Genomic DNA, 10,628 nt, shown 5'->3' with positions numbered 1-10,628 from the left:
ACAGGGATAATTTCGTGTTTGTAATTGGTACGAGTAATTGGATGTTGATAAAATGCCCCTCGGGGACCGAAAACCACTGGTTTCAAAGCATCGAAATAGTTCATGTGAGGGAGATGAATCGATTCTATTCATGATCAGTGCGTGCATTCGAGTTTATATCCTGGCGGCCTTGGTTTTACATTAGATCGATCATTTTCGGTTGGATAATTGGAGGACGATGATAACACGAGTGAGTGTAAAATATCTCGATATAAATCGGTGGGGGCGGGGGGCACGCTAATCCCTATCAATTTTGATTTCTCAATTTCTTTTGAATTATCAACTCAACATAAAAGTCAATGGTGGGGAAAAAAGAACGTACGTTCAGTAGGTACAGGTACAGCAGTCAGTCAAGTTTTCCCTCCCGCACGTGTACCACACACAGAAGCCATAAACATATCACGCGAAATTCAAAATATTAATGAAATATGTTCTCGTGAATTTCCCAGTTGTGTTGTAAATCATCAAAGGGACACAGGTCTTGTAAATTAATGGATTCACGTGGATGTACGTCCTCTGATGGCACATTTGTGAATTCAATCCTTTGATGTCACTCGAATTGAATTCAATTCGATATCGCAGCGCAGTTTTTTTGGATTCTCCTGGATTTTATTTATCGTCAAAGTTGCCGAGTGAGTGAAAAATATCTTCTTGAATCAGTGAACAGACAGTCGAACTCGGGAAAATTAAATTATCCCGAGAGTTATCGGATCAAATACTGTCAAATGGTGGAATTAAATTTAATTTTGTCTTATTTATCACTGCATGCATATGTTATTACTAAATTCTACGTGAACTCACGTGAAAGGCAATGTATATGATAGATGTACAAGGTCACATAGCACTGAATTGCCCCTTCTATAGGAGTCATACGGACGGTCTCGCCGGTGTGACCACAAATGCTGATGCAGTTTTGAGTTCTCTACGAGCGTTTTCTCGGAAAATACCTCTCAACTGCTGTACAGCAGTTGAAATGTGGGTTTTTATGAAAAAAAAAAACTATATTGCACATGGGGAAAGAGAAATTGGATGAAATTTAGTTTGTCGCAGAACCTGTGACTGAATTTTTCATGAGGTGACGCGATCTCTTCCGGCGTACGACCGGTGTAAATGTTTTTTGGCTTTAATTCGTTCTTGGAAAATTTATAATGTGAAAATAGGCTATAGGAAAGAGAGGGGAAGAGGGAGAGAGCCCGCAACCAATGGGGAGACCTAATTAAATGTGCCCTGCAACAAATAATTTTTATTTTTCAGATATTGTTTAAATATAATTCAATCATTAGACGTTATACACTATAACCATCAAATGCATATTAATCGACAGTTAAAAGATCGTTTTTTAATATTTAACTGTCGAATATACACAAATATATTTGATAGCTACAGGAAGAAATTACTCAATTGTATTTAATGGATTTCATTTGATTGGAGTAAATATCGAGAGTTATGTTGAAACGTTTTCCGTGAAAGAGCAACGTCATCGAATTTCATGGAAAGAACAATAATTCAGTGAAAAAAATTATTGAATTTTTTTTATATCTCGTGATATGGTAATTCTTGACTCATATTTCCAATTAGAAAAAACCGACTCATTTATAGCTGTGAAAATCTAGATTCAACTAGTCAGTCACAGCACGATTTCTATTTTTATTACCTTGAAATGAAAGATAATAAGGTGCGACAATTAATCTTCTTGATAAAAGTGAATAAGTCTCATGATTATTCACACGATAAACTCTGGATCACGGACTCCCATTGTTGAATGGGAGGAATTACGTTCGGAATATTTGATATTCTCTGCGGATGGTGCTGATGAGTATAAATGAAATGAATATTTTTTGCTCCGCTGGTATGAAAACAGAAGAAATATTAAAACACATCGCTATTTGGAAAGAAAATATTCTGCTAAATTCCACATATGAAATCCCATGTAAACTTCATCAACTGAGTGAATTCATTATTAACTATTTATTTAATTCGTTAGGGGAATATCCGACTGATTCTTAGTTTAAAGAACTTTTTAATTAAAAATTGAGGAAACATGTGAACCACCTCCAGGAAAAATTGGGGAACGAGTCAGGAAATGGTACAGTGAACTAAATGTTCAATACTTTTTTTAATAATCTACAGACAGATTAATATTTGCTCTGCATGCGTTAATCGTTGATGTCTGAAGTCCAATAGCTCGTGTATTGACTCGAGAAATGTGGTATGAGCTTATTGAGGAAAAGTTGAGTCAATTACAAAGGAGCTCGTTATGCGATTCCACTGAACGTGCTGTATTCCCCTAGGCAAATATCCGCGGTGAATGTTGTTTGATATTGACTGCCGTCATTGACACGGGTCGCTTTGATCTTCGCGCCCCTTTATTCTCATCAGTGTGCAACCATTTACGTTGTCAATCAACGATGTTGCGCGGGGGAGCAAGATATGAGCTTTGCGATAGGGAAAAAGCCCAGAAAAAAATTTATTGGGGTCACAAAATCGAGGCGTGAGAGGTCGCCATCCGCACGTTCAATTCCATATTTTTGCACTTTCAAAATTTTTTTTCTAGTTAAAAAAATAATTTCATAAAAAGGAGCATAATCTCACTTTCATGAAGGCATCAATAACAATTAAATAACAAAATCCATTGCGAATTAAAATAAATAAAATAAAATAAAACGTTCACTTCGAGACGGGACGAACGGGGGCAGTAGTGAAAGACCGTATTAGGACAGACGAGGACATTCACAATCCAAACGATCTTTTCCTCGTATTCCGGGACTATTAGATCAGAATAGGTGATTTCGGATGCTTTTACTTCTCCACATTTACAGAGAATCAGTCTGATCTCTCGTAAATTAACCGGGAGGAGAGGAAAGCGGGAAAAATGAGGTGAAAAAATCGGGAAAACCGAATGAGATAAATTCTCCCGCGATATTTGCTGCTCTTTTTCACCCCCCGGGCGCAACGATATACTATTGTTATGGTGGTGTTCACTATGGGAAAATAAAGAATGCAGAGTGCAGAGATCCACTGGAAGTGTCAATGTTTTTTAAAACGCTGACTGTTTATTGAACGAATGGACTCAGGCGTTGGTAGGGACGTTTACTGTACCTAGTTCACGTGCAAATCGAGTATTGAACGCGTCCTGGTGGTTATCAGTATTGTTCGAGTGCAAAGCGGTCAAGAGTAATTCGGTACATCCGTTCAACCCTTCGGATGAGTTAGGAAGAGACCGGAATTGGGGGTCTAACGAACCATTTGGATTTTTCCAATGGCACCTGCTGTTGTCGGAAAATTTTGTTCAATTGTTCTGCGCGATGAGAGAAAATCAGTCTTTTCGGCAAGAATTTCCTGACTTCTCGGCAATTTTTCCCTATCTTTATATAAAAATCGATTTATATCCGGAGAAATGTCTGTAGGATGTGATATGATTTGACAGAATGACCAGTCACACGACAGGAAGTCCTCGCAGGATTTTCGAAAAATCCGAGAGATGGAGAATACTCAAGAACATATTGATGATCGGAATTGCATTCATGATCCAGTTTACAGCGTTCATGGGTGCCAGTAATCTTCAGAGCTCGATAAATGCCGACGACTCTCTTGGCACATCCACCCTCGCTGCCATCTACGGAAGTCTCATCTTTAGTAATGTTTTCTTACCCGTCTTGATGATAAGGTGAATGTTCATTGCTATTCAACGCAAATGCTTTGAAAAACTTTTTCCTTCCATTCCCTTGGGCTGCAACAACTGCACATGCATTTTAAGGACCTTCTGTCTGTAGTTTTCCATTAATGAGTCCGCAGTCTAGGTTTTTAATTATCCAATTTGCAAACTGAAAAGGGAGGACAGAGTAATAATAGGGAAATATCCGGGAGTCAACGTGAATAAAATTCGTTCTGTGATTGTTAACTCTTCGATTTAATTATTCTATCGGAATAATATATTCGACAGAAATTATAATTGTAATTATATAAATTATAAGTACAATCCAATCTCCCGAATTCAGTTGTTTCCGAATAATTAAATGAAAGTCCATCGGAGCGATTGTAATCTATTCTGACAAGCGCCCAATCCAACTGCATTCACCCCCCTGGGGTATCTAGGGGAATTAATTTCCTGTCCTCACCTGGGAATATTAATGTTTGCAGGGAGTGACAAAGAGTGAGAAAATTCATTAATGATACTCCTGATTTTTTTTTCAGCTTTCTGGGATGCAAATGGACGATATCAGTGTCGTTCATGGCGTACATACCCTTTATCGCAGCTCAATTCTACCCCCGATTTTACACGATGATTCCGGCTGGATTGGCTGTGGGATTGGGGGGTGGGCCTTTGTGGTGTGCCAAGTGTACATACCTGACAGTTGTCAGTGAAGCTTACGCAACGATTTCTGAACTGGGGGCTGATGTCATTGTCACCAGATTCTTTGGATTATTCTTCATGTTCTATCAGATGGCACAAGTTTGGGGAAATCTCATTTCGTCGGCAGGTGTTTAAATTAATTTTCTGATTTTTCTCCCGGGATTTTTATATTTTTTCGGCTCATCTTTAACTTTTTTCAGTCCTCAGATTTTTTTTGTAGCACAAAATTTTTTGAACTGTCCAAAATTCTGAATTCAAAGGACTTTCAGACGTCTCCTTGAACAGTGAATAATTACGGACTTCTCAGCATAGAATCTCAAGGAATTCGCGACGCTTAATCTCTCTTATAGTATAATACCTCCCAACAATTATCAAATTAGCGTTGCGAAGGGTCCTTGATACTTGAGTAAAACAAAGCCATTTTTTCTCCCTGGAACAAAGGAAAAGTTCAATGAAAAATCTGTTCCAGTATTATCTTACGGTATGGAAGCAACTCCAGTGGCACTAGCTCTGAATAGCACAATAGTCGCTGAAACATGCGGTGCAAATTTCTGCAATACCAAGGCAACAGAGAACCCGAACCTGACACCGCCCCCAGTGGAAAGGATTCACTTGATATCAGGAATTTATCTCGGTTGTATGGTCCTGGCATCTTTGATTGTTGCTCTTGGAGTGGATTCTCTGTCAAGGTGAACATCTTTCTGAGATTTCAGATAAATTTATCGAATATTCACTGCTCATATATTAATTGGTATTAAGTTTGGGGGTAGAAATGGAGTCACGATGACTCATGATATATTTTGACAGGAGGATAGGGGATTTTTTATTAAAAAATCCCCTCGTAAAGGCCCGGAAAAATTGTCCTGACTGAATGTTCCATAATTTTTTTCTATCCGTATGTCATAACCGGTTAAGGGAAGAACGAAATATCCGCCATTTTCACCCGTGAGCATGAACTGTTACGAGTTATATTTTTGGCTGGTTGAACTATAAAATCCCGGGCTTGAGTTGTAGCCTGACAAAAAATGAATAAAACGTAATGTCCAACTGTAATGGTCAGTTATTCAGTTACCAGTGCGGTAATATACAGCTGTGTAAGGATTTTATGGTGCATTGTGGGTGATTTTTTTTCTTGAAAATCCTTCAGGTTTAATTTTCTTCGTTAATAGCATTATGGTATCAGGGCTTTTACGGTTGAGTGTGGAATTCGAACCCCAGTAGAAACTTTACCGGATTCTGCGACGTAAAAAGCTGTTGCAGTTGAACTTCTCTTCAACGCGATGCTTTAATACTTTGGTAAACGAAAGCATGCGCTGGAAACTCATTAAAATTTACGATCGCATCTCAATTTGGTTCGATGTCACCTAAAACTTGAAATTCAACGAGTCCTCAACACTGTATCGATCCACTGATTTATATTTTTTTGCAGGAATTTACTGCTCTACTCGGCTTGTATTTTCATGATTCTAGATATGACAGGGGGAGAACAGGATCTGCCACGGGCCAATCGGGTTTTAAATTACTGGTAGTTACTTTGAAGCTGTTGAAGGAAAAACGTCAACTGCTCATACTACCGATCACGATGTTTATCGGTGCTGAACAGGCCTTTCTATTTGCTGATTATAATGCTGTGAGTATATTTTGACCAGAATATTTGCATAACATATTCTTCAATTCTAGTATCAGCTGCATCAGTGGTTACCCCTTAATTATTCGGGTGCCAGTGCTGGAAAAATTCCTTCAACAGTTCGAGAAACTCCAGGAACAAAATGAATAATTTTCTAATTTTTCAGTCGTTCGTATCATGCGCCTGGGGAATCAGCAACATCGGTTACGTTATGATCTGCTACGGTGTAGCAAATGCAATAGCAGCTCTAGCAACTGGCTCCATTGTCAAATTAACAGGCAGAATACCTGTTGTGATTTTCGCTTTTATACTGCATCTGGCTATCATCATAGCACTGCTGTACTGGAGACCAAGCCCAGACCAGGGTATCGTGTTTTTCCTAATGTCCGGACTCTGGGGTATTTGCGATGCTATCTGGCTGGTGCAAGTTAATGGTACGTGAATGTTTATTGATCGTTACTTGTAAAAAGCAATTCACTTTTTATCCACCCCACTGGATTTTTTTTACTCAACAATTTCGAGTAAAATGAATTTCCCACGTCGGATTATCAGCAGAGCTTTTTTTTTTTATTCCTGCGAATATAAGTGATTTTATTCGCGAGAGAGATTTCCCGAACGTGTCTTTAACACTTTTAAAATTTCTTCTAATATTGTGAACCAGTATTTTTCCACTGAATCACATTTACCTCCACAATCGCCGATCGCGTCCTACGATTCATTCTAATTTTCTCAGCGCTTTTAACTGAGCTTTCCCCCCACCCTGAGACTTTTATGAATGATTTTGTCTCGTTTCGGGTGACCTCTAGAATGGTTTATCCAATTCTTCAATAATTCACTCGAAGGAAACGCCGGAAGTGAATGGGATGGGATGTGGTATTAAAGTTCGTTCCTCGGGTGCCGCGTCTGCAATATTAAAGCACAATGGAGAGCTTCTACTCATGGAAAATACACACCGTAGCTTGGAGGAGGTACAATTAAGGGGCTTATCGCCATTCGACTGCGATGATGAGTGTTTTCAACTTCTATTTTTGCTCCATAAATTCAAGGATCACAGCCCCACGACAAGTGAAATGTGCGAGGTTAAAAGGATTTTCCTGACCCCTCCATTGGCTATCGCCGATGGTATTTCAGATCCAACCGTCGGATTCTTAATTCAATACAAAGTATTGGCTTTGGAGAAGGATTTCAGACGGACGTAATATTATTTCTGAGAAGCCCGGGAGAAGGTTCAGGAATCCTCACACGTGCACGTTGGCTGGACGGTTAATTCACCTGGAATTAATTAAATATTTACACTGGGGTTAATTAATCGAGACAATCGAGAGATCAGAACCGCTCGCAATGATTTGATTAAACACGTGGGGGGAGAGGAGGAGGGGGTCGCATAAAGTAGGACAATTAATTCGCGAAATTCGAGGAAACTAATATATGGAACCCAATACACGCGATATAATGGCCGATATGTAAATGAGAGCGGTTGGTGGGATATGAGGTGACAGCTGGAAGGTCAAGAGGTGCAAACGTGACCCAATAAAACGTTGGGACCGCTCGTTTGACAGCTGTCAATCTCTCGTGATTTTTTGAGCTTCTCTCGACGCACGGCAATTCAATAAAATTCGCCCAGGAAATCATCTCCAGTAAATTCTCGGTATCTTCCTCCCATCTTCAATCAATATAAATGCTCAACATATCATCGGACCGGATCAGAAGAAGATCGGAAAATACTTGGGAGTTGAATGGATGGCGGTCAAGGAGAGAGTAAGGTTTTGGCACCGATTTGGGATCCATTTCATCAAGAGTTATCGCACGGTCTCGCAAATTTATACAAATTGATCCGCGCTAGGGCTAAGGTCTTCAACCATTCAACGGAAAATTTTTCATGAGAACGCAGAACCCATCTCAGGTCGTGCAATACATATGGGTTAGCCATCAACCCCTATATCCCTCCGAATGGCCCAATATTTGTTGTGATAACAAATTTCTATTTGCACGGAATTACGTTTGCCGAGGAGATGGAATGAGAGCTTCCAGCCGCTTTTATCCTCCACTAGATTGGTATTATGTAGTCATCAAGGGAATGGTACAGAGAGTTGGGGGGGAAATAAAGTGGAAAAAGATTTAAATTTCTGACTGGTGAGAAGACAACCACTTCTACCGACATTTAATCTCTCGTTTATCATCGGTTTCATGAGGAATTGGTCATAATTTTCTTCCGCTGTGAGAATATTTTATCGCTCTCAATTTCGCACTCTCTTCCTACTTCATTTATGATTCATTTGTCACCTTGAAGAAGCCATTAACTATAGCAGTTTATTATTCATGTGGAAAAGTTTTTTGACATGAACATCAGTCATGGAGAAATAATGTCGCCCGGGGGAGCATATTTTATTTTTGAGGAAAGTGTATGGGGAAGCCAGATTCTGGGGTATGTACTCCAGGAATCGGGGATGAGGATTTCAATTCGAGGATATTTTCTTTCGGGTAAACAAAATTTTCCTGACATAAACTGAATCCTTTTTGAACTTCATATAATTTCTAGAAAATTAATTAGTCTTCCCAACAGTGGTTCAAGTCGGTTCGATAGATTATAGTCCGGCGATTGAAAATAGTCTGGAACTATTGAATTCGCCAACTGAGGGTAAGTTACCTTGAATCGATAACTGGTGCGGGAAGAATATCTACTGTATCAACCAGTGGGAGTCTGCCACAATTTGAATTTTAAAAATTAATGAGGGCAGGAAGAGTCACACTAGTCAACAATTTTTTCAAGTAGTTTTAAGTAGTCTAAGTAAATGTCCCATCCAACCAGATTACTCATCTTTTTATGTTGTCAGTTTTCTAATTTTCTAAGGGAAATTTGTGAGACTAATTTCTTCCACATTTCGTTGACTCATTGCAGCTCTGAGTGGAATTTTATTTCCGGGAATGGAGGAAGCAGCGTACTCAAATTTTCGATTATGGGAAGCAACAGGTTCCGTCCTTGCTTACGCCTACAGCCCCTACCTCTGCACGAGTACAAAGCTCTATGCTCTCCTGATAATTCTTGCAGTAGGTGTGATTGGATACACCATTATCGAGGTGACGGGAACTATCAAGAAAATTACCCTGATCGATCCAAAAACTGACTTCGAACTAGTGGCAAATACTGATCAAACCACCAAGGAATCGTAACTCAACTTGAGTCATTAGGAAATTCTCGAATCATCATTAAGGTGAAGCTCAACCACGACCTCGGCTGATTTTAATGCGTTCAATTCCCAGAGGAATTTAAAACTGAAAAAAAAAACAGTGTAAAATCTATAACTATCGAAATTATCGGTAGAACCTAATATATAGTTTAATCAAATGTAATAGGAACTTTGGTCTCGCCGGGAAATATTTCCAAACAGTTTTCTCTCTGGTTCGAAACACTAGAGTAAATGATGGAACGAAATTTTTTTTACTGATTGTATTCATTATTTATTTCAACAGTTCATTAATTTCTTCAGTTTAATATCTATTTACAACGACTGGATAAATTTTGCTGAAAACTGTTACGAAACATTCGCCCGTAGATGGATTTTCCTATGACACTCATTGAATACAATTTCACAAATTTTGTTTGTTTTTTTTTAATACTCGTGTTAATATCCTTATAATAATAGCTACAAGATATTAATTTTCATTTTTCCGAAGAAAATACACATGTTTCGTCATTCTACAATTTTTTTTTTGTTGCCTCGCCATTTTTCCACTCCCTCACTTGTTTTTCATAACAAAATTTAATAACCGGAATATCTTTGTACAAATTTTTTTTCCTCAATTTTCTTCACCTCTTTATGAAAAAGATAAGACAATTCCTTTTAGTTTACCTCTGCCGAGACTATGATTTTGAATTTTGCAACTCATCAGCACTTCCACGTTATTATTTCACTTCATTATTTTTATAATACAACTACGGTAATCAAAACGCATCGCTCATTCATTTTGCCTTCTAAATATGCATCTTAAATACCTGCATTATGCGACTCTTTATCCCTCATATTAATAATATCTTATCGTACTTCAATATTTCCATGTGTGTTGTTTTCCTAGCTATTTGATAGCTATTATATAGAATCTATATTTATATTTCATATTTATATATTTATATATTAAAGATACTTTAATATTACAATGCCTATAATTGTAATTAACACATAATGTATGTACAAAAATCTCGATAATCGCAATAAGAAAACAATATCAATCGATTGAACATAAATTGTGATCTATCTTGTTCGGCATCATTACATTAATTAACATGTAGCACAATTTTAGGAGTACCATATTTTTTTTTAATCAGACTGTATTCTATATGTTGTAGAAATTTTTTCATTCACATTGAATAAAAATTTTATACATTTCAATCGGCGAAATGAAAAGAAAAGAAAGGCGCGAGTAAAAGATTAAAAATTCAGACTTGAATATTCCTAAATTATTCGAAATGATTAAAGATACAATGAAACTGAATAATGGGATGAAATAATTAAAATTATAATCGTATACTTTGAATTATGGCAGAGTATTCCGGACTAGCATCGCAGAAATATGAAATAATATTACTAAAAATTGTCTTTGTTCTTTTCG

The 10,628-nt window shown here is 37.8% G+C and overlaps 1 protein-coding gene across 1 annotated transcript; it reads left to right on the top strand.

Annotated features, from left to right (window-relative positions):
* Window positions 1–399: 399 nt before the first annotated feature.
* Window positions 400–9,630, top strand: LOC135169399 (UNC93-like protein). Its single transcript, XM_064134367.1, has 7 exons — window positions 400–671; window positions 3,467–3,706; window positions 4,234–4,520; window positions 4,863–5,082; window positions 5,864–6,023; window positions 6,187–6,454; window positions 8,920–9,630. Exons 2-7 carry the CDS (start codon window positions 3,468–3,470, stop codon window positions 9,189–9,191), a joined length of 1,446 nt encoding a protein of 481 aa, XP_063990437.1. The 5' UTR covers window positions 400–671; window position 3,467; the 3' UTR covers window positions 9,192–9,630.
* Window positions 9,631–10,628: the final 998 nt, after the last annotated feature.

Source organism: Diachasmimorpha longicaudata, chromosome 14, assembly GCF_034640455.1.
Source record: "Diachasmimorpha longicaudata isolate KC_UGA_2023 chromosome 14, iyDiaLong2, whole genome shotgun sequence".
NCBI classification, from domain to species: Eukaryota; Metazoa; Arthropoda; class Insecta; order Hymenoptera; family Braconidae; genus Diachasmimorpha; species Diachasmimorpha longicaudata.
This window is presented reverse-complemented; position numbering and strand designations above follow the sequence as displayed.

Bases quoted from the DNA above. Each gene is read 5' to 3' on its own strand.
- LOC135169399 (XM_064134367.1), top strand. From the start codon at position 3,468: ATGACCAGTCACACGACAGGAAGTCCTCGCAGGATTTTCGAAAAATCC. The intron at 4,521-4,862 runs GTGTTTAAATTA...AATCTGTTCCAG, and splicing joins AAATCTCATTTCGTCGGCAG to TATTATCTTACGGTATGGAA. The intron at 6,455-8,919 runs GTACGTGAATGT...GACTCATTGCAG, and splicing joins CTGGCTGGTGCAAGTTAATG to CTCTGAGTGGAATTTTATTT.